Source organism: Impatiens glandulifera, chromosome 4 (assembly GCF_907164915.1).
Source record: "Impatiens glandulifera chromosome 4, dImpGla2.1, whole genome shotgun sequence".
NCBI lineage: Eukaryota > Viridiplantae > Streptophyta > Magnoliopsida > Ericales > Balsaminaceae > Impatiens > Impatiens glandulifera.
The window spans coordinates 36517727-36541703 of NC_061865.1; the positions used below are offsets into that span (position 1 = coordinate 36517727).

Sequence of the window (23977 nt, forward strand, 5' to 3'; positions counted from 1 at the left end):
AATTACAATCACCTTATTTTCCATTTCTTCACACTAAATTATTTCAAAAATTACATAATCGACTTATAAAAGTTGTCCAGCTCAAGTTTAAAAAACTTTCTTATTTCTATTTTGTATCTAAATTTTGATTGGGTAAAAACCCACCTATGAAATTTTAATCTTTTATCTGATTAAATTAAGGTCAAGCTTGAAAATTAATATAATGAACTTAAATTTCATATTATAGAAATGGTTGAATCTTGAGTAAATGGGCAAGTAGACTTTAATGAAAACACCACTTATTCAGCTTTTCTGGAAGACAAATAGTAAGTGTATAAAGGATCCATCATCATGAGATATTTTCTGACTTTTTTATTCAACTTTATCGCAACAATTTCGGTCGGGCAAGCCCAATTCCTTCATACAGTTTAATCGCAGTTTCAGTACAAGATAAATCAAACAAGGTCGGCCATTTTTTAAAGTCAATTTCATAAAAGAAACCACTGAATGAATCAATGCCAAAACTTAAATATTCAATCATGTCAAATGGCTTATAGTTTGGGTTACACACGACAAAACTTTAAGCTTTTCAGTAAAATGTCATAATAATTAAAAAAATCTTTTTTTTTCTCTAGTTCCTTGCACATTCATCATATTAAAATTAAACAAACAAAAAGTGTATATAAAACTTTCCCTTGATCTATCTTCTTCCAAATCACTAAGCTTTGGTGGTGGTTGTCAACAAGTGATCACCAACTGTCAAGAACACATGCTCTCCAAGAATCACATCCACAGCAGGTTGGTTCTCAATGTGATCAACCTTAATCTGCACAACAGTAAGTGGTTAAATATCAAAGGCCAACTTAATCTTATTATTATCCATAAACAATAAAACAAAACAAAAAAACAAAAGGAATTAACCTTTCCATTTCCATGCTGGAACTCAGACTTCAAAACAGAGTGATCCTTTGATAGCAAGTAGACCATAAGGTTTTCACCAAAAATTGCATTCTCTGCCACATTATAAGACGTCGTTTCATTCAAGAATGCAAAATAACAACAGTGGAAAAAATGGTTGAAAATGATATTTAATTATTCAACCACCATATAATGAAGCAATTGAATCCGAGTTGAATGCTAATGATGGTCTTGCCAAAAAGATGACGAATGATAAATTAGAAACTCCATGGAAGCTTTCTTCGGCAAGGATAACCTGCGCGTAACAAAAACCATGTAAAGATTTTTTTTTGTTTGTCAAAAGCTAGTAAAGAGAAATTTTCAGAATGAACTGTCCCAATAAGCATAAATCCAAATAAAAACATCCTACTTACGGCATGGGAAGGAATCAAGGTTGAGGGTAGCAAACAAGAACCAAGTGCATCTCTGATGTACAGTTCCTGAAAACAATTATAATTGACATGTTTTAGACCCATAGAAAAGAGAAAAATAGACAATTTCAACACACCACCCATTTTTTAAGGCATTTTAGTTGCTAAAATAAATCCAGAAAAGAAAATTCTATATTTTCATTCTCGCAACATTGGATTGAACTATGATGAAACTGAAGAAAATTAAACTACAAAAAAGCCCATGCACTTGTAGAATGACAGATATGTTTGTTGAAGCTCTACAGTATAATAATTGAATAATGCATTCTTTAGTAGATTAATTCATATAACACCAAAGTGTCACCATCTTTCCATCTTTTGTTTTTGAAAGAAAATCGTGTACAACACCATTTTCTGTGAAAAGACTGTTTTTGTATCATGGTGTTTAGTCCAAGCCTCTTGTCATCTAAACAACCATTGGTAACTAAATGCAGGATCGACGCATAAGATTTGTACCTGAGAACACAAAATCTGTCGTAATACTGATTCATCTTCATCTAACGACTTGTAGTAAACCTCCACCAAATCAGTTGGTTCCAGGGAAGATTTCTTTCGTAATTTTTGGATCCTATTGACAACCTGCAATACAGAAATCAAAACCACCTTTAAGATCGCAGAATCATTCCATTATAGGATGTTTAAGCATGCATTTACAAAAATAAATAAATCAAAATAGAGCTTCAATCCTACTACCTCACGAGCAACTCCAGCCTCAAATAATCCTTCATCGGGACACAAATCAAGAATTACCAAAACATCACCTGAACATAACATAGAAAGCATATTAGAAGAATTTAGAACATTATTCTAGGTTATAATACATTTACGATTCCCACCATCTCCTGCAGCATCAATCTGCTCCTCGGTCATATTCTCTGGTCTCTTGAAACCCCTGATAATCTATGTCCAACAAATGAACATACAGTATTCAGAAAAATATTCAGAATTTTTTCTTTTTTGAAGTGCAGTGTACAGTAAAAAAATAATTCATCATAAGCTGCAATATCAAGCAACTTTAACTAGGCCCTACTAATCGACACTGATACATCAATATAAAAAGAAGGAAATTTATGAGATGTATATAGTTATCAGATTTTATGAGATGTATTCACAACTAAAATATGGGAGAAGCTATAACATTTAACAAGACAGGGAAATGGACCTTAATATCAGACATTGCCAAAGTGTGCGAAGCAACAGTTAGTTCTCCAGCTTTCTCGAAAGCTAAAATTTCTTCCTGTGACATTGCTTTAACTTCCTTTGCAACAATCCCCATTGATTTCCCAAGTCGCTTACCCAACACACTGGGAAATAACAAATTCCATCATAAAATGACTGAGCAATACCATAGAAAGAAAAATACAAAACCACATTTACAACATTGTATTAAGGTGAAAATATAGACTAAATGCAATACCTGAAATCAGGCTCTGCTCTTAAAGAAGCATACTTCAAAGGATCAATGCATGGAACAATGGATTTGACATTGAGTTCCTCAAGCACATACTGGCAAAATGGTATATTGTGAGGAACTAAGGGAAAATAGGATATTATATTATGTATGAAACATTTGAAAAGAAAAGGTGAATACCACAAATGGGTTGCAGGTATTTCTGCTTAAAGGATTCAGTTCCAAAATTAATGTCCTTAAAAAACTGGATAATTGGTATTTTGAAAGTAAAATTTGTTTTAATGTTGCTCCTCACCTTTTGAAATCTTTTAATTTTGAACGGGCATCCACAAACGGTGACAATCTTTTCAAGTTAGGTCAGTTGGTAGCCGTTGTGGCCATGTGTGAGTCCACTATTAGGGGGTAAAATCATAAGGTTTCAAAAATTGAAGGGGCAAAATATGAGGTTGGGTTTAAGGGAGGACAATAAAAAATAGAGATAAAAGTTCAGGGGGCATGATACAAATATATATCTCTAAGAAGCATTGCAAAAAAAGGCCATCCACAATTACTAAACTAAAATTAAAATTAAAGGCACCAAATGTTTAACCATATGCACATACAGAAATAAAAATAAAACGAAGGCTTTTTGGAAGGTGAAAATTAGTGTGGTACAACATTTCTACATCAGCACCCATTTGAAAACTTGGTTCATCCAATTAAAAGTTTCCTGATATTCAGTTTAATGGATGGGGTAATTCAATTTAAAAATGTCAAGATTATACCAAATGGCGATTTTTATGCATCCAACAACACATACAAATCTATTGTAAACAAAGAATCCAAATGAGCTTATCAAGAAACTCATTTATTGGGAACATAGTAAAGGATATTTGTATTCATAAGCACATAAACAAACAAAGATCAAGTTAATCTTTCTGAGCGTGCTGTAAAAGACTAATAACCTCTTTTAGTTTTCCAGCTATGTCATCAAGAAACTCAGCATCAGGATGTACTACTATCATCTCCCTGAAATAAAGGAAAATCAAGTTATAAAATGAGGGAGAGATACAACAGTTTAATAACCATAGAAAGATAAGAACATTACTTTAATGGTGTTTTCAGAGGCTTGTTGTGGCGCTCGCGAATATTTCGACCAAGATCAATGATAGTTATCATTCTTTTAACACTTTGTTCAATACGTTCCCCTCCCTAAAATTTGGAGCAATTTGAATCAATGTGAGTAGCAAAGAAGATGATAAAGCGTGTCATTTGGGCATAATATCATACTTGATGAATAGCAGGATACCAATCTGGTATATGAAATTACAACACTATTAATATGGAGCCCTACTTAAATTTACTTACTATTTTTGTGAACATGTGTTCTACCTAGTTAGGAATGAATTAATTTCTGCAAATAGCTCAATATTTAAACCCATCATATGGCATGGTTCTTATGAACTTACATGATAAGTTGAATTTTGTTCTCACATGGGCCTTGTTTGATGAAGGGTTATTTGATTTACTCTTACTATTTTTTTTTGTAACATTTAAAAATATTAAATACAAAGGATGTTTAGTCATTTAACCAAATAACTCATTTTACATTATAACAGTTTATTAAAAAAACCAACATCAAACAAGCTCTTGGTTTAATATCTCCAAATAATTCATAGATAAATAAATAATTGAATCAGTAGATTGGAGTAAGGATCCAACTAGATCTTCAAAAACATAGCTAAACAAATATTCAAAATGTAACCCCCACATGCAGGAAATCTTATTAATTATGCTTTATATAAAAGTATTTCATATGATGAGTAGGAATCTTTAATAGAATTCTCATGTACCATATCACATACCTTTCTTTCTTGACTAGGAAAACTGCAAAAATGAATGCTTTCCTCTAAACCATTACAAGCTTTTCGCAGATTCTGGTAAAGAACTTCAGTGAAGAATGGTGTAAATGGAGCCATTGCCTTACAAGAAGTTAGAAGCACCTACAAACCACAGACATCATAAAATGCCTCGTATATAAAATAAAGATGTATACCTATAAAAGACGTGATAGAAATATGCACATGTTGGCAACAATAATGATAAGAAAACAAATGGGGAAATGTCACATTACAAGCATCAATACGCACATGTTTATGCATATTCCCACAATTCTGAAAGTGATGACAAATGTGTGAAACTAAACCTTGACCAGACAGCACATCTGGCCTCTTCAAGGCAATGCTCGAGGAATAAACACAATAAAATTCCCAACTGATAAGGAAGAGGAAATCATATTGTTAACCACATGACTTCCTATAACCTAGAGATGTTAATGTTTAATTAGAATAAACTTGGACAAACAGGGAAAAAATATTTCACAGGAACTCCATGCACCAATAAGCTGCTTAAATATTTTGATCTAGGTCAAATCAGCTAATATAATAAAGCATGATAACATGGCTTGAAAGAACAACAGAAGTCTAAGGGCTTACGAGGTGTGGGTTATTTCAAATATTCCAACATCTCATCACCAATTACTTATTCCATCAAATCATTGACTAAATTACTGAAACAAACTTTATTTTTTATAACAATTTAGAATATTAAATACTAAGGATATTTTGGCCATTTCAATCAAAAAACCCAGTTTTTCATAAAAAAAATCAAAAAATCCTACAATAAACAAACCCTAAACAATAGTTTGAATTCAACCAGAGTACTGTGATTTGATCAACACTAGCAATGATAAATTTATCCAGAATTTACCAAGCATTGTACAAAAATATCTTACATAGTACAGTGTTGAAAGTGCCGTCCTGCAGTCTTCTTCTCCAGTACGACCTTTTAGCCTCTTACGGTTGAAACGCACATAAATATTAGTGAGATTGTTCAGAAATTCCAAGAGATAAGGAACGACCTGCAATGAGAAAAGTATTCACATTATTTAGTTCCTATATACAAATAATAGAACTGCAAAGGCAACACCAACTCATCTTGAACATGGAAATTGTTCCTATATATCAATCGCATAAATGTAAAAACACTGTATATTGCTTACTGTATATAATCTATACGCATCCATTTCTTGTCGAACAAAATTAACCAAACTCTTTGTAGCCGAATTGATCCACTGATCAAGAACATTAGATGATAGCTGAATAATAGCTTGATCAATAAGCACAAAAGGTGCAGACCCCTCGATCTCAAGTCTCTTAGCATTCTGAATCAGGAACCTATATGCATTGTACCACGGTAAGAATACATCTTTGACCTGCAAACACACAATAGCTTACATAAGATGAAGCAACCTAAGACAAGTTTGTGCAAGAGTAGCCAAATACATAATATTCAGTGAATCTCTCTTTACATAAGGCATAGATATGGTAAGGAAATTGAAGATACATACAACACCATAAACACCATCCTTCTTAAAACGTAAAGGTTCTGCACGCACAACAGGGGAGTTGATAATGTATAATCGTAGAGCATCCTGCATAATACACAAAACAACAAATCACAGCTCAAGGTCATATGGAAGTCATTGAAAATCCCAAAGAGTATTCGTCACACACCAAAGGATGGAGTGGTTCAAAAGTTAGAAAAGCAATACTTTGCATGGAAAAACGATGAGTAACATTGTAACTGAAGAAGATACAATAATGTCACCTCTTATCCACAATTACAAAAGGGGTACTCATTCTAAAAAACAAACAATAATTTATAGTTTAGAAAAAATTAGAATAATGAAGGGAATAAATAACTTACAGCTCCATAGTCATTTATAACATCCATAGGTGATGGATAGTTCTTTAATCTTTTACTCATTTTTTTTCCATCCTCAGCAAGGACAAGTCCATTACAAATCAGGTTTTTAAAAGCAGGTTTTCCAAATAATGCAGTAGAGAGGACCATGAGAGTGTAAAACCTGTACCATCAAAAAACCATTTTAAATTACATCAAAATAAAAATTAGCTGAAAACTGCGGAAATTCAGTTTGAGTTCACCCACTATACTGAATTTGAAGTACCCAAAGAATAAAGAAGATGGGCACAATCATTAAGGTAATACAAACTTTTAGGAAACTGAGCTTATGCCTGAGAATTTTATAAGATATGTACTCAAATAGTGATAGATAGCATGTACCAGATAAGACAAGGAACTTTAGCCCTAACTTCAGTTCACCACCATTTAGAATATGGTCAAGTAGGGAAAGGGAGACAAAATAAGGAAGTTTACAAGACATGACATTGAGAACATCCAAGTACAAATGGAAAAAACAAAACCAAACAGTGACAAATTTCACATGACATTGCAAAATACACAGTATGCAAAGGAAGATGGTCTATATATCAGCCAAAGTTTATACATCCACCATAGTTAAGATACTAACCAGCCACGAGTTTGGTCCAGCCCCTCAGCAATAAAATCACCAGGAAAATTCTTCTCAAAGAGTTCAACATTCTCAAAAGGATAATGAAGATAAGCATATGGCATTGAACCACTTTCAAACCAGCAATCAAACACCTGATCAAAAGATCATACACATGTAAATAAGAAATAAACATAGAAACTGAGCAGTGAAAGTAGTAATAAACTCAGTACAAGATCACATACTGTAAAGTCTCTAAACTTGACTATCTAAGCAATTTGGCATATTAGCTTCCTTAGAATCAACAAATTCACACATGAAAGAAGCCAAAGCATTTACAAAAAGAGAAATGGTTGCAAGAAAATATGAGCATTGGTCCTACACCTTTCCCAAGACCCATTTAATTTTAAAAAATTGAGGGAAAAGTCACTGAACCAGCTAGAGAAATATAATTATGAAATATTTAATTCATTATTTTTATGAAAATAAGAAAACCTTGGAAAAACATAAATTGTAGCTATCTGAAATGTGCAATCATTGAAGCACATGCGTAATCATGTGTAGCTTTATTCCAGGACATCTGACTCAATGAGTACTATATGTGTATCTAGTGGTGATTGTGTTTCCAAAACCATATATAACCTTTTAGTAAGTAATATTTTATACTGGGATCAACTCACTAACACATACTTTCAATAAATTTGCACATATTTTCAAATTAAGTAACAAATTTAGTCAATCAAGTTCCACTGAATGTAGTAGTATCTAAGTTTCAATACATATTGTTTTTCGTTTAGTGTACAAATGAGCATGATGCCAACAATTTAGCATCTCCCATAAACACATGGCCCCACAAAATCAATATGATGACATCTAACTGACACCAAAGCCTTAGCTTTCACAAGTTGCAAAGCAACTATGCAATGTCTCAAAAATCAATTTGTTATCCAACTATGATAAAGGCAATTGTTACACCTCATTACAAAAACACAGCTTTAGAAATTGCTCAAAGGAGAAAAAAATAGAATTAAAAAAGAAATTCATATTTATGTACTTATTGATTCATATTATATCTCCTTAAACTAGTTATATGCAAATATGCAGCAATGCTCAACATTTTCAAGTTCCCAGGGCCAGGAAGCTGAATGCACCGCTACTGGTCTTGTTTCTTATAATGAGATTCTGTCAGACTAAAAGTTATATATATGCACAATAACACCTTTGAAATAAGGAAATAAACAAGCAATAATCATGATTCACATCAAACAAAGAACTGGTGCCCTTACTTCTTCAACTCGATGAAGCACACCCCCCCGACTTGATGGAATTGTGATGTGATCAATATTATGACGATGCAGATCTGTCACCTACAAATAACAATACATGCAGATTAAATATGTAGAAAAGAAAAATGCAGAATACTAACAGATACTAACTTTTATAGAAAATTGGAACTTAAATAAGGATCAATAGCAACCAGTTAAATAGGAATGATAGAGAGGATTATAAGACAATGATGGCTGTACTAGTATCCAGCACACGTTCAACAAATAGAGAGTGAATAAAACAGCTTCACTTTTATTTTATTTTATTTTTCAAAGGAATGTGGTAAGAACCAATTTCCAACTTATCCTTTCAGCAAGTACACCAAAGCCAAACAAGTGAACCGTTTTGGTGAAACATTTCCTGCTTATTCGTTCAGCAAATACTTCAGAGCCAAACAACAGACTGTAAAGCCAAATAATATAGCTGCTAAGTTTAGGATTAGCATAATGAAGCATTTGCAAAGCAAAAGTGTGCAAGTTTATCATCTAAACAAATGGCCCACCAAATGTAATGGCCCTCGCCAATTGACCCCACTACCGAAGCAAATTATGCATCTTCACGGGTGGTTCATAACAATGGAACAACCATATAGTTAAATAGGCAGTGACGTCAGCTTATGCTTCAGCCAAATCCTTCCTTTTAACAGGTGATGGAGGAAGGTTTTCACAAACTATAAGTGGGAATATAAAATAAAATATATTATACGGATGAACTTCATAAGAAATAATTTCTAAGAATGTTTGGAAAAAAATAGTATTCATCACTTAGAACTCTAAAACATAGCTCTGGTAAGCTACATAACAGTTGTATTCCAGCCAAAAATAACATAGAAAACTGAGGTTGCCCAAGAAGAAAATAAACCTTAGTGCCTGAAAGCTTCTCGAGCTTTTCAATAGAATCCATAACAACTGTTTCTGAACCATCCTCACTAATCCATACAGGAAGTGGTGTACCCCAAAATCGGCTCCTGCTAACAGCCCAATCTCTTGCGTTCTCCAGCCAGTTGTGGAATCGCTTCTCCTGTAACATGAGATCTTGATGAAAAAGGAAAACAAAAAATATTGCACTTGTTTTGAGGAAATCGTGTAACAGAAACAAAGCCCGGGGTTCTCTTTAAAAACAAGTCATACTTAAAAGATTAGGATTACTATCAAAGGGAGAATCCATTACAAATCAAAGTTGGACCATACCAGGTTAGCTCATCAAGAAATCAAGACCTAGTTTATGTTTGAAAATTGGGAGGAAGTAACCTTTTTAGTTGTTTTATGTTTGTATTCCACGATATATGAAAACTGGATATATTTTAATAAGATGGAGCCATAAGAAGTATATCTTGTCCCAAGAGGATGCATGTATAAATTAACATATTCCATGACAGCCTCTAACTTTCATCTTACATGTCTCGCCCTGGCTAATTGAATTTAGGCTATTCATAGAGCTAGTGTGATATAGGGTTATTTGTAAAAAAACTAGTTTATGGCTTACAAACTTGTTTGAGGTAATTTTTAGAAATAAACATTTTGTTTGGACCTTTTGACAAATTACCTTAGTATTTAATTTTTTTTAAATATTATAAAATAATGTAAGGGTGTTTTAGTACTTTAGTTGATGATTTGAGTAATTTGATAGAAAGAAATGATGGATGATGGGATAGTGGCTTATTTGAAAAATTCTAAATAAACCAGACATCATACAATCTCATATTTAGAAGGGTTAACTTAACTAAAAGTAAAGACACAACAAAGAATTAATCAAATCAATCTTATATGTTAGAGGAGCAAACCTTCACAAAATCAGGAACCCAATAGGTTTGTTTGTTGTTTTCCAACAACTGGTCCTTCAATTTCTCAACAGAGACAAACCTAAGAAGTTAAGGCAAAACAAAAGTAAACAATGTAAAGTTGTTTTCACCAAATATACCCATGGAAAACCAAGCTGAAGGATGAACAAGCCCAATTTGGTAACAGATGTGACTATTATGCAAAAGAAGAAACAGAATCATTTCCATGAGCTCACATGCATGCATGTGTGTGTGAGAGAAAGAGATACAAGCTCATGAATTAAGATAATTCAAAACAGTAAAAACAACTTATGGAAACATGTTTACAAGCAGGAACATTTAGAATAAAGACTGACATTGATTGTTTTCACATTATAGACTGAAAAGAACTGAAGAAAATATGGAATCTTGCTCCCATCTGTTTTATTGGGTTTAAGTCCACAAAATTAATTCTTTCAGTCCGGGACACTTTTTCACCTATGCTTTTTTCCCTTTATATGGATGCACTTGGGTGAGGCTTCGTTAGGATGAATTCTTAATGTTTTCACATATGGTAACTGTTGATAGAGCTTAGAGGCGTTATTCTCTTGGTTATGTTGTCCTGTTTTGCACTTTTTCCCTTATAATCTGTTTATTTCTCTATATTTTACCTTCATAAAAAATGAAATCAATTCCACAGAACAATATGACCACATAACTTAGAGAAGAATGAAATATCAAAGAATGTTATCATCCAGGAATGAGAAAATAGCATCAGAAGATGAAATACCAACTTGGAACAGCCCTGTAGATTAGAGGAGTGTCAGATCTCCAACAAAATGGATAAGGGTGAGTGAAGCTTCCAGTTTTCACAAGTCTTCCTTTCTCCTACAGAAACAAAAACAGATAAATCCATCTTTTAGAAGAAATATAGCATTTAAGATCACAAATATTCTAGATATTGCTTAACAAAGAGCAAATTCATCTATAGACTTATCAACATGTAACATAAGTAAGATCAGATCTAAGGGAACATACTAAGTGATTTTCAATCTTATTTCCTGTGAAAACAGCCAAAAGACTTCATTCATTGGCTCACATATCATTTAATACAAATCTTTGAAGATACATAATTATTAGTTGGGTGTGTGCAAATATGGTGTCAATTTATGTGAACATACTATTTAAAACTGGTATGCGTAAATCCATGTTAGTGCAATATATGGCATCCTTTTTCATTTTTTTTTAGAAAACTATGGCATATGTTGTCAAATCTAGAAAATGGATGAAATGTCAGTTCAAAGTGTATTTGTTCAAAAAGCCAATCATTTCCATGATAAACTACTTACAGTAAGCAACATATACAAGCCTTTAGCTAATGAAATACAAACTTACCTTAACTGCCTGAATAATATCCTTATCTGCATCCTTGATATAGCGACCACAAAAATCTGTGATCTTATCAGTAAAGCAACCATCGTCATCAACTGCTACAATTAGGTTTTCACCCTGCAATATATGAGATAAATTCCAATATTTACACAAAAGAAACAAATGAACACAGCTGCAAGAATAGTTAGCATATACAAGTTGGACAATATGAACAAATTGAACCCGGTAGTAGAACCGGACTATCTATGGGGATGTCAATGGAAGTAACCTCCTTACAGAATATGTAACTTCATAAAACTGAATAAAGTTCTTAGGCACAAAAAGTAAGAAACCATTGCCAAACCTTGCTAATTATTTGATTTCCAATGCAAACACGGTAATCGTCTTCACCGAAAGCAGGAGCCATGTGAACGATGCCAGTCCCACTATCAGAAGTTACATAATCATCTGCTAGAACTTTAAATGCCACCTCGGAGAACTCTTTGAAGTAATCAAACAACGGCACATACCTGCAGTGCAAAATCTCTTTTAAGTGTAAGCATATCACAAGCACACTAACCACCAACGGTAAGACACAAATTGCAGATCAATATTCTACATCTAGAACCAAGCATGGAAAACTACAATATGATATGAGGGGAAAGGGTTAGGGCTAATGCTCAATGGTTGAAATAAGCAGTTGGGAACTCTACCCGTACGAATAAATGTGGTTATGAGAAGTGACAGTTAGTAGAATAGTATAAATAGGAGATTAGTTGAATACTTTCTCTCTCTAACACATTGCATTCTCCCTGGCATCTAGGGTTCTATCTTCCCCATTAATTCTTAGCTTGTTAAGAGCTCTTAATTCTCTTTTCATCTCAAATTCTATTGTTCATCATTCAATTCAAGGTATTTTTTACAATTGAGCTAGGCTTTACTATCAATTCCTATTCCTAGTATATCACGATACACTTAATGCCACCCCACACTTTGTGTTGATATCATACACAAGAACACATAAATGTCCGAGTATATATATATATATATATATATATAAATATATATATATATATATATATATATATATATATATATATATATATATATACAGTTAGATATCAGTTCACACAGTTTCGTATCTATTTGCTCAAAATTGACTCAATACATAAAACACTATTTTACTCTCCGTATTAATTTATAAGTGTCATTGTGATTCTAGACAAATGAAACAAATATTTACATTTTGCCTAAAGCTTTATGCATATGAACTGCGATAAGGCTCTTTTTTAAAACTCTTGGCAAGTCGTCATATGATGAAACCCTAGATGATGGTACCTTGTGATAGAAGGAGAATAAGCATAAATGTTTTAATTAGAAGTTCACAGATTGACATGAAATCTATCAATACTAACAAAAAGAGATGGAAAAGAAAAGTGAAGCTGCTCACTTTATTCCCACCAGAGAAGACCCGGAAAACTTCTCCAAATCCTCATATGTATCAACCACAACATTCTTATTTTTTCCAACTGATGATCCCTTGGTCTTAGAGTTTGCGGGTTCAGTGTCGTTAACAGATCCATTAGCAGTACCCTTTTTGGGTTTCTCCACAGGAAGCTCAGAACGTCGAGATTCAGCAACCACATAAATCTTTCCACTGAATTTGTTACGGACCTGGTCATATTTTTAGATGAATTTGTTAGGGTTTAGAATTACAGGATCATAAAAAAGATGTGATGTATCAGATTTGAAAAGTCAATAATTAGTCACAAAGCATCTGTAGGAACAGTTTGTAGATGAAAAAAGAGCAAATAACAGTCAAAAAAGATTATTATATACATTTACAAGCACGACCAATAAACTTGTGGTTTGGGAAGAAGTGATTCTCCCCATGATTCTCCTAAAAAACACTTTCAACAAGATGATGTAATTTTAGTTTCTTGTTTGATTCATTATGAAACCAACTTTCCAAAAGCATCATTCCATTTCATAAGGAAAGTATGTTTGAAGCTGCTGTAAGAATATTAAAGTTACTAATATGTTGAAGTAAGTAATAATAAAAAGTAAATAGTGCACTTAATGGAGTATAACTGGTGAAACACTATGGGATATATGGAGTATAACTTTTCAAATATCATACAATTTTCCCTTCAAATACTAACATAAGTGAAGGCTTTGGAAACCTAGACTGTTTCACAGGATAAGAAACATCTCAATGTGACATCCAAGTCAAAGTAAAAAATTAAAGTGGCTTGATGGTTGGGTTATTCAATAAAGATCTTTGATTACAATGTATTATTACAAGTCAATTCCGTGACAACTTTATTATACAAACACATTTAAGAAAAAAGGCTTTAGAAAAGCTATTATTTTTATCTTCATGTAATACTCAAAAACGTAACACAAGCATGCGCGGACAGGGCATATAATAACAAATTCCAGAATGCATTGGCATGGATAATTAAAACATCAATTAACAGGAATCCAAATAAGTTCAAACCAGAATAGTTGTAGAAGGTAAGCTAAAGAGAGAAAACTGGTGTCTTAATTCAGAAATAAAGAGATTTAATAGAAGCGACAATAGTTTGCCAAATAGACTAACAATAAACAGCACCAACCTTTACGTAAACAAAATTTGCATTAACGCATAGAGCGAGATTACTAGGAAGAGTCCAAGGTGTTGTTGTCCATGCTACAAAGGCTGCACCATCTGGATCACCAACTATGGGGAAAGTAACCATGATTTCTGGGTCTGGTACCTCCTGCTCACACACAGTACTTGCTTTAAGCCTTTAAACTAAATTTCAACCTTTAAAAGATACAATTGAATGTAAATCATGTTTTCATCATGAAATCAACTTCTTATACTCCAAAGCAACAATTCTTCAAGAATAATTGGGTTTTCATCCTTTGTGATTTACAACATTTTTTTGCAAAATGTAAACCAGTATATGGGTTGAGACTCCAAAAACAAATTAGTGTACCATAGGATACCCCTGTAGAAAATTAAACCATAGATACTAGAGATTGCAATAGCAGGAAAATGGAACTTCATACCAATGAAAAGAAAGTACACCATTCTTTGTAAAACTCAAAAACTCTCAAAGTCGCATAAGTAGGCGATTCTTCCATTAGAAACAACGAGGGTTAGCAAACGATAGACAGAATTTGCAAACATAATTGAAGTTCTACAACCTAATATAACATAAGCAAGCAATAGCTAAACAAGACAGACATATATTTTTTCTCTTATAACCTTGTAGTTGGAATTGGCTTCAAAATTAGAAAGTGGGGTTTTGCAGCCAGTGCTATACGGCATGACCTGAAAAGCACCAGAAAAGGAAAGTTCAATAACATGTAAACCAGAAAAAGATTTAGTGCTGCAGTAACAAAAAGAAAAGAAGTGATGATTTATAAGCTTGTCTAGCTTTCCAAAATGTTATAAATTACCTTCACACAAATTATATATCAGACCAATACAAATAGAATTTCTTGATCTACAAATTAGAAGTTCCTCTACAATGAAGTGTTAAGAAATCTATGTTATGTCTACTTAAGATTTTGCACCGAGTGTAAAGCAAGTGGGATGAACAGAATTCCCTCAAATAAGGACACTACAAAATATCAGATACCCTTCTAATTTATTCTAGGATAACTGTAAAATGAAGTTAATGTCAAATGACCTCATACATATCACTAAAGAGAAGTTGCATAAAGGATATTCATATATTCAAATGGGCATACCTTAAAACCTCTGTATACAAGGTTCTTCTCAAATAGCTGTCCAAAAACCCACCAGACACTCTCCATAAACTTCAAATCCATTGTTTTATAATCGTTCTTGAAGTCAATCCACCTACCCGTTCTAGTAATAATCTTTTCCCACTCAGACACGTACCTGGTCACAATGCTCCTGCACTCCTCGTTGTACTTATCGATCCCCATATTCAGCACATCCTGCTTGGTCTTAATTCCCAACTTGGTATCAATCTCGAACTCCACCGGCAATCCATGGCAATCCCAACCAAATCGGCGAGTAACATGATGGCCGGTCATGGACTGGTAGCGAGTTACTATATCCTTGATTGTACCGGCCAAAATGTGACCGTAGTGAGGCAGACCAGTGGCAAATGGAGGCCCGTCATAGAAAATGTACTCTTCACAGCCTTTAGTAAGCTCAAGTTGGGTCTCAAAGGCCTTAACTTCGTCCCACCATTGGAGAATCTTCTCTTCCTCCTTTGGAAAAGAGAAGTCCTTCCCTTCGCAAACATCTTCCATGGCTGGAACCAGGTTCTAGAGAGAGGTCAACTGGATGAGATGAAACAGCATGAAATGCAAGGACGGGCAGTTGCTTGTCGATGTGAGCGAGGTAACTGATGGAGGCTAAGGTTTAAAGCTCAAAGAAAGAATCCGAAACCCTTACTTCCAGTAGTTGTAGAAACTGAACCTGCTGCATATGCAAGGAAATTATCCTTAAAAAAATGTTTTGTTATTTTAGGAGTTCAATTTCCAAGATTATTCAATGTGAGACTTATAAGTTTAATATGGTTTTTTTAAGTTAATTCTCGGTTAAATCAAATAAAAAAATTATAAATAAAACATTAATTTGTAGATAATAAAAAAGAACAAAGGTTAAATCATACAAATTTGTAAATATTAATAAAAATCACATAATTTTTGTGTAAATATTTATTATTCTTATTTTGCGCCTTCAATGTATCTTTAAAATAATAATAATAAAAAGTTAAAAACTTTACTTAATTTAATCCTAACTCTAACCCTTCGTAAATTCCAATCACATTTTCTTCAAATCACAAGTCACATCTCTATCATTTTCGGAAGACGAAACTCCTTCTTGCCCGCTCTTCTTTCCACTAAAAACCATGATCCTTGTCGCTAGCTCCTCGTCGCCAATTTCTTTCAATCACGAATCTGACGACTTCAGCCGACGGTTGGCCAATCCCTAACCTAATCCGGTGAACGATCCAATAAATTCAAGTATCTCTTTATCAAAACATAATTAATTAAGAGATCTGAAATAATGTTTAAGTTTTAAGAAAAATGTTATAACTTTAGTTATGGAGTCTTTAGTTATGGAGTGTCATGTTAGTTCTCCTAAATTAAAAAAAAAGAATAATAATAGAAAGATAGAATATTATGTTGAATTCCATTTTATCTTTGCTCTTAGACATTATTGGTTAAGCAAATAACAAAGAGAAACATATAAACATTATATATATATATAAAAAAAAAACACACACATAATTAAACTTCCTGGAAATAAAAAATTATGTTAAAAAATCGTAGTTTTACTAGTTTCATTTATATCGAACTCAAAAATTTGAAATCTGAAATTTTAGAATCAATAACAGTAAAAAAATTGATCATAGATTTTATGCAGTTGAAAACTGTAATTTTGGATTTTAGAATCAATAACAATAAAAGAATTGATCATAGATTTTATACAGTTGAAAACTGTAATTTTGGATTCAAACCACAGTTCTAGGAAACTTTCTTAGGAACTTTCATGTTTTACAGTTTTAATTTGAATTGATCTAATCGGTTGAAGTATAAATAAATTTAAATGTAAATATAATATTTTTTTAGAAAACGGCTTAATACTATTTTATTAAGAACCAAAAAATGGGATAGTCAATAATTAAAACTAGACAAATCCTAGTTTTGATTGTAAGATTACAAATAAACGACCCAAAAGTTTATGAATGGTAGTAGTCAAACCACACTACAAACACAGAATACAATAAACAAAGACTATAATTTATTTATCCCAACATGTGTTGTCTTCATGTCCGCATTTTTGATCATATTATCTTCTTCCACATCCACTTCCTCTCTCGTTTTTTCATGAAAGATATTTAATTAAATTAGATGATTATGCATGTCTGCTCCCATGGTTTAATCTTCATCTGTATGAACACGTACTAATATGATAAAATGTATTCTTTTTCAAAATTTCAGGGTTTTGTCAATGATTTTCTCTACTTCAGTTTTATGTGTTTGATGATTAACAACCTTAGTTTTCTCTTCGCTTTTCTCTCCGGCTATATATTTGCTTTCATCTTCTGCTTTTTTCTCTTCTTAATCTTTAAGTTTATCTTCTTCAGCATCCCCTATTTTATCAATTTTATTACTTTCTTCATTATCTTATTTTACATTGATTTCTTCCTCTACATCATTGTTTTCTTCCTTCTTTAATTCTTCCTTGCTTTCTTCCTCTGAATTTTTTCCCTTACTAATTTACTTTAACTACCCCATTATGCTATTTGATCATTGATTCTTTCGTTTCATTTTTCTTCTTTTTTCTTCTTAGGCTTTTAGGATTTTCTACTCTTCCTCAATTAGTTTTGCACATTTAGTGATAGCATGTTGGAAAGTATGGCAGAAAGCACACATATGTGACCTCCATTCATATGAGATTTCCATTACTATAGACTTTCATTTATTGTAAATTATTGTTATGGTTTTTGGCAGCGTACTTCGAGGATGCACTTCAATACTTATTTTAGCAAATGTAAGTTGTTCTCCTCCTTTTGTAATTGGGTCCATGTATAATAATTTTCCCAATAAATTTGCAAAGTGACTAAAAACTTCTACATTGTACATGTGTGTTGGGATGTTTCAAAACTTAAATCATATCTGGGTTGTTTCCTTTGGTTTTGCTTAGCAGGTTCAATTCTTCAGACTATCTCTTCAACTTTATATAGTTGGATCCAATATAAGTATGTCCATGTTTCAGAATATAATCCAAGTTTGATCCCTTATTGAAATGCAGAAAATAGAGATCGTGTATGTTTGCAGAAACCTTCTCTAGTCTTCTTTGTTCTCATTGTTTCATTAAGGCTTCATTGGTGAGTGAGAAAGATACTATGTTCTTTCTTATGTAGTTTCCAACTACTACATTTTCTCATTATGTTGTGAAAACTATCACCCAAAGAATGAAAAGCGGAAATATAACAATCGTAATGGATGTAGAACAATAACGTAAAAGCAAAATAATAAACAGAATAACGACACAAGAGTTTTACCCAGGTTCGGACCAACAATGTCATACGTCCTACTTTCGGAGAATCGGTTCAATAGAGTTATAATTACAAATTTTAACTCTATGTATGTTCTAGATTTAGTCTCACTACACTCTACAACTCGTTTACAATGTAAATATATATAGGCTTTTAGAATTCTTAATTAGGAAAGAATCAGTCTCTCTATATATTATAATATATATATATTCTTTCCCTTTTAGAATATATCATTCTATCTCCATATAATATAATATATATGGGTTATTTCTTTCTTTTGTACCTATCATTGATGCACACTAAATTGGGCCACAAAATCTTAGGCCTAATTCCATAAATCTCCACATTGTCTTTATGTCCATTGTCAAACGAATGAGCCTCATCACTAAGAACATCTTAGAATCGATCCTCTTACTTCTCCGATTATGTTCCAAACTTTGTGACGTGAATTAAGTCGCAACATTTTCAAAACTTGATTCCCGGCACCACCTTCGTGGCCATATTTGCGGGATTTTCATCCGTGTGAATCTTTTCCACAACTACCGCTCCACTCTCTATGACATCTTGAATGTAGTAAAGTCGAATGTCGATGCGTTTTGTGCGCTTGTGAAACATCGAGTTCTTGGACAAGTGTATGACATTTTGGTTATCGAAAAACAATTCCACCTTATCATGCTTTACCCCAAATTCATCCACGAGACCCTTCAACCAAAGTGCCTCCTTGACTCCCTCCGTCACAATGATTTTAATTGTGCCTTCCAACTTACCGAGCATCCAAATAGGATAAACACATATCCCATTAGGGACTTTCTCTTGTCCAAGTCATCTGCCAAAACATCATCAACATATCCTCTCAACTTATCATCATTTACACCCGCCCGTTAAAACAAAGACCAACATCTAAGGATCCCTTAACGTAACGGAGAACCCACTTCGTCGCCTCCCAATATTCTTTCCCTAGGTTTTCTATAAAGCGATTAATAAGACTATCCGCGTAAGCAAGATCGGGTCGCGTACATACCATGGCATACATTAGGCTCCCAACGATACTCGCTTATGAGGTGTTTTCCATTCTCACCTTTTCCTCCTCGGTACTCGGTGATATTTTTGAGGAGAGCTTGAAATGAGTAGCTAATGGCGTTTAAACTGCCTTGACGTTAGACATCCCGAAGTTGGCAACCACTTTTTGGAGGTAGTCGCTTTGAGAAAAGAACATGGATCCTTTCTCCCAATCTCGCTCAATCACCATCCCCAAAATTTTCTTTGTCGACCTCATATCCTTCATCTCGAACTCACTCCCTAACAGACTCTTGACCTTGCGAACTTCTTCCTTGTTTATTGTCATATCATCCACATATAACTAAGAAGACCCCGCAACCATCAACCCACTTAACATAGACACAACTATCGAAATTGCTCCTCATAAAATCGTTACGAACTATGAACTCATCAAAGCACAAATACCATTGTCTTGGGGATTATTTCAAACCATAAAGTGGGCATTTAAGGAGACATACATTGCCTTCATCACCGGGTTTAACGAACCCCTTGGGTTGCGTCATGAAGATCTTCTTCTCAAAGTTCCCATGAAAAATGGTCGTCTTCACGTCCATTTGCTCGAGCTCCAAGTCAAATTGATTCACTAGAGCGAGCAACACACGAATGGATGTGTGTTCACTATTGAGGAGTAAATCTCGTTAAAGTCAACTCCTTCGCGTTGTGTGAAGCCCTTAGCTACTAATCTCGCCTTAAACCTTGGCTTGTTACTACCCTCTATACCTTCTTTACACTTGAACACCCATTTTGAACTAACCACCCTCTGATTCTTGAGTTTGTTCACCAATTCTCACGTCTCATTTTTGTCAAGCGATGCCATCTCCTCTACCATAGCACACTTCCATTCAATTCTCTCATTGCTCTTCATCACTTCTCTAAACGATTTTGGCTCTGAATTTTGTACCTCATTTGCCACAAGCAATGCAAAGGCTACCAAATTGGAGTAGTCAAATCTCTCCGGAGCTCAGGTTGTCCAATGGTCTCTATCTCGTGCTAACTGGTATGAGCTAAGGTTCTCTTCTAAATTCGTACCTTCCTTCTCTACATGACCGTTTATTTCATCCTCTTCACTAGCCTCCTCCATGTCTACCAATTCTTTAGTAATCCCTCCTAGGAACTCCACCTCAAATTCAGTCTTATCTCTAACGACTGCTCCAGCTTTGACTGACTGTGTTGCTCCATAATAGAACTTGATTTCCCTAAAGACCACATCACGGATAATGATACACTTGGACGTTTCTCCGTCCTTGTAAAAGAGTTTCCAACCCTTTACTCCCTCAAGGTATCCAACGAACATACACTTCTTCGCTCTCGGATAAAGCTTTCCATCCGTTGGTGCATGTAAGCCACACACCCAAATACCTTCAGGTTGTCGAGTTTTGGAGGAGCGTCAATCCAAACTTCTTCTGGTGTCTTGAATTCCAATATCGTCGATGAACAACGATTGATAAGATAAGCCACGGTGTTAACCGCCTCACCCCCAAAACCTCTTCGGTAGACCAACCTCAAACAACATATACTAAACACGCTCAAGTAGCGTTCTGTTCATTCGCTCCGTCAAGCCATTATGTTGCATTGTTTGTTAGACGGTTTTGTGAAGAACCATCCCTTCTTCATTGTTGAACTAATTGAACTCCTTGCCTAGGTACTCCAACCCATTTTCTGTTCGGAGCATTTTAACCCTCTTCACGGTCATAGTCTCTACCATCTTCTTCCACTCATTGAATTTAGCAAATTCCTCATCCTTGTACTTCAAGATGTATATCTAAACCTTGCGCGAACAATAATCAATGAAGGTGATAAAATACCGACCTCCACCTGGAGTTGCAATCCTTGCTGCCCCCCACAAGTCTAAGTAAACATAATTGAGCGTCTTTTGAGTCACCTCAACTGATCGCCCAAACTTCACCCTCGTAGCTTTATCATATATGAAATTCTCATAAAACTCAAAATCATCAAGTTTCTTCTTTCCAAAATAGCCTCTTTTACTCAACTCCTTCAAACCCCTTTCACTAACATGCCCCAAGATTTTATGTCATAGACTTGTGGATGATACATCTCGAGATTCTGTCACTGCCACCATATCACCAACTAAGGTGCTGCCTTGAAGGACGTAAAGACTTTTCTCTCGCACACCCTTCATTACCAATAGCGACCTTTTTGTGACCCTCAATATGTTCTTCTCGCCCTTCCATGCAAAACCAAGTTGGTCTAGTGAGCCAATAGAGATTAAACTCCTCCGAAGATCCAGGATGTGTCATACTTCTGTCAATACCCTCTCGATTCCATCATGCGTCTTCACACGCACTATTCCAATCCCCATCACCCTAAAAGACTTGTTGTTACCTAACAAAACTTCTCCCACCGAAATCTTCTCATAGGTCTCGAACCAACTCTCGTTAGGTGTCATATGGAACGAACACCCAAAATCCATAATCCAACGCTTGTCAGACTAATTAGTGGAGACAACGAGAACATCCGCACTTTCGTACCCATTCTCGACCTCTTGAACAACCGTTGCTTCTCCGCTCTTCTTTCCGTCGTTATTCAAATCTGGACAATCTCATTTAAAGTGCCTCTCATTGTCACAATTGTAGCACTTAGTAAATTTCTTCCTGAGAGACTTCGAATGTCTCTTCTTCTTACTTTTATTGTCTCTTTTCTCGGTTCTCCTACGAACCAAGAGTCCATCTCCACTCACATTTCTCTCTTCATTCTTCTTCTTTTGGTCCTTCGATCTCAACGCACTCATTACATCATCGAGGGTAAGCTCCTCCCTCTCATGCTCAAGTATGTCTACGAACGTCTCATACGACTTTGGTAAAGAATTCAAAAGCATCAGCGCATTATCCTCATCCTTGTACTTATCCCCGATGTTTTCTAAATCAAGGAGAATCTTGACATAATCGTCGAGATGCGTCTGCAAATCCTTCCCCTCGGTCATTCTAAACATGAAGAATCTATGCTTGATGTAGATCCGAGACGACAGTGTCTTAGTCATATACAAATATTCCAACTGAAGCCACACATCTGTTGTCTTCGTGGCACTAACAATCTCTCACAATACATTGTCACTGAGACTAAGAATCAAGGTGTTATAGACCCTTTCCAACAGCTCCATCTTTTTCTCCGCGTCTATCAAGACTGGTAATTTTGATTCCCTCTCGAGTGCTTTAGCGACTCCTATGTTGCCTAGGTATGCCCTCATCTTAATCTTCCATAACCCAAAATCCTTCGTCTCATCAAACTTCTCGATATCCACCATAGAAGTTGACCCCATCTCAAGTCAAAGAAATCGAACCGCGACCACCTTAGACCAACCTCGCTCTAATACTAATTTGTTGTGAAAACTATCACCCGAAGAATGAAAAGCAGAAATATAGCAATTATAGTGGATGTAGAACAATAACGTAAAAGCAAAAGAATAAACAAAATAACAACACAAGAGTTTTACCCAGGTTTGGACCAACAATGTCATATGTCCTGCTTTCGAAGAATCGATTCAATAGAGTTATAATTACAAATTCTAACTCTCTGTATGTTCTAGGTATAGTCTCACCATACTCTAAAACTCGTTTACAATGTAAATATATATAAACTTTTAAAATTCATAATTAGGAAAGAATCATTCTCTCTCTATATTATATAATATATATTCTTTCCCTTTTAGAATATATCATTCTCTCTCCATATAATATAATATATATGGATTTTTTTTTTCTTTGTACCTAACATTGAGGCACACAAAATTGGGCCTCAAAACCCTATGCCCAATTCCACACATTCCTTAACACATTTTCTTCTACTTCAGTTGACAATTTAAATTCAAAACTAGAATTCAGTACCTCCACTTTTGTTTTAACATCGCCAAAATATATTTTTCATTTAAAAGCATGATCATTTGCTTTCTTTCCTATATAAAACTAGTCGAACTAAAATATAAAAATTTCAATTTAAACTTGTAAATCAAATTACAGCATGATTGGAAACTTACTATGAGTTGGAGAACACTCCTGAACTATTTTAGAAGCTTTATGAATGCCTGAATCCGAGCTTTAAAGCCTTGCACAAAATTTCCAAATTTTCAGAAAAAGTTTGAAATTTTTAATGGCGGATTTCTCTTAGGAGTGATTAAGGGTTTGGGATTGGATTCTCTTACCTTCGGTTTTCCCAGAGGAAACCATCTATAGCATCCCAAGGTCGGTTGATCGACCAAGTGGATCAAATTTTGGTCAAAATCCATCAATGGTATTTTGTGTGTTCTTCATCTAATTTGATCATTCCGGTCATGATGAG

The 23977-nt window shown here is 34.3% G+C and overlaps 1 protein-coding gene across 2 annotated transcripts; it reads right to left on the reverse strand.

Annotated features, from left to right (window-relative positions):
• Positions 1 to 426: 426 nt before the first annotated feature.
• On the reverse strand, positions 427 to 16008 carry LOC124933527 (isoleucine--tRNA ligase, cytoplasmic-like). 2 transcript variants are annotated; one of them, XM_047473943.1, is made up of 27 exons: positions 15330 to 16008; positions 14842 to 14907; positions 14204 to 14347; positions 13036 to 13259; positions 11950 to 12115; positions 11610 to 11723; positions 11005 to 11102; positions 10239 to 10317; positions 9317 to 9475; positions 8416 to 8496; positions 7151 to 7284; positions 6526 to 6685; positions 6167 to 6250; positions 5819 to 6031; positions 5552 to 5677; positions 4623 to 4760; positions 3866 to 3969; positions 3723 to 3786; positions 2785 to 2873; positions 2530 to 2671; positions 2204 to 2267; positions 2061 to 2128; positions 1824 to 1946; positions 1311 to 1376; positions 1084 to 1192; positions 901 to 992; positions 427 to 805 (listed from the first exon to the last, which is right to left on the reverse strand). In XM_047473943.1, the coding sequence occupies exons 1-27, from the start codon at positions 15861 to 15863 to the stop codon at positions 698 to 700; spliced, it is 3549 nt and encodes a 1182-aa protein (XP_047329899.1). In that variant the 5' UTR covers positions 15864 to 16008; the 3' UTR covers positions 427 to 697. The 2 variants fall into 2 exon arrangements, with proteins under 2 accessions (XP_047329899.1, XP_047329898.1); XM_047473942.1 differs by having other exon boundaries at positions 1081 to 1192.
• Positions 16009 to 23977: the final 7969 nt, after the last annotated feature.

Bases quoted from the DNA above. Each gene is read 5' to 3' on its own strand.
- LOC124933527 (XM_047473942.1), bottom strand. From the start codon at position 15,863: ATGGAAGATGTTTGCGAAGGGAAGGACTTCTCTTTTCCAAAGGAGGAA. The intron at 14,348-14,841 runs GTTATAAGAGAA...GTGTGTGAGCAG, and splicing joins AAGCCAATTCCAACTACAAG to GAGGTACCAGACCCAGAAAT. The intron at 2,129-2,203 runs GTGGGAATCGTA...TGTTATGTTCAG, and splicing joins GATTGATGCTGCAGGAGATG to GTGATGTTTTGGTAATTCTT.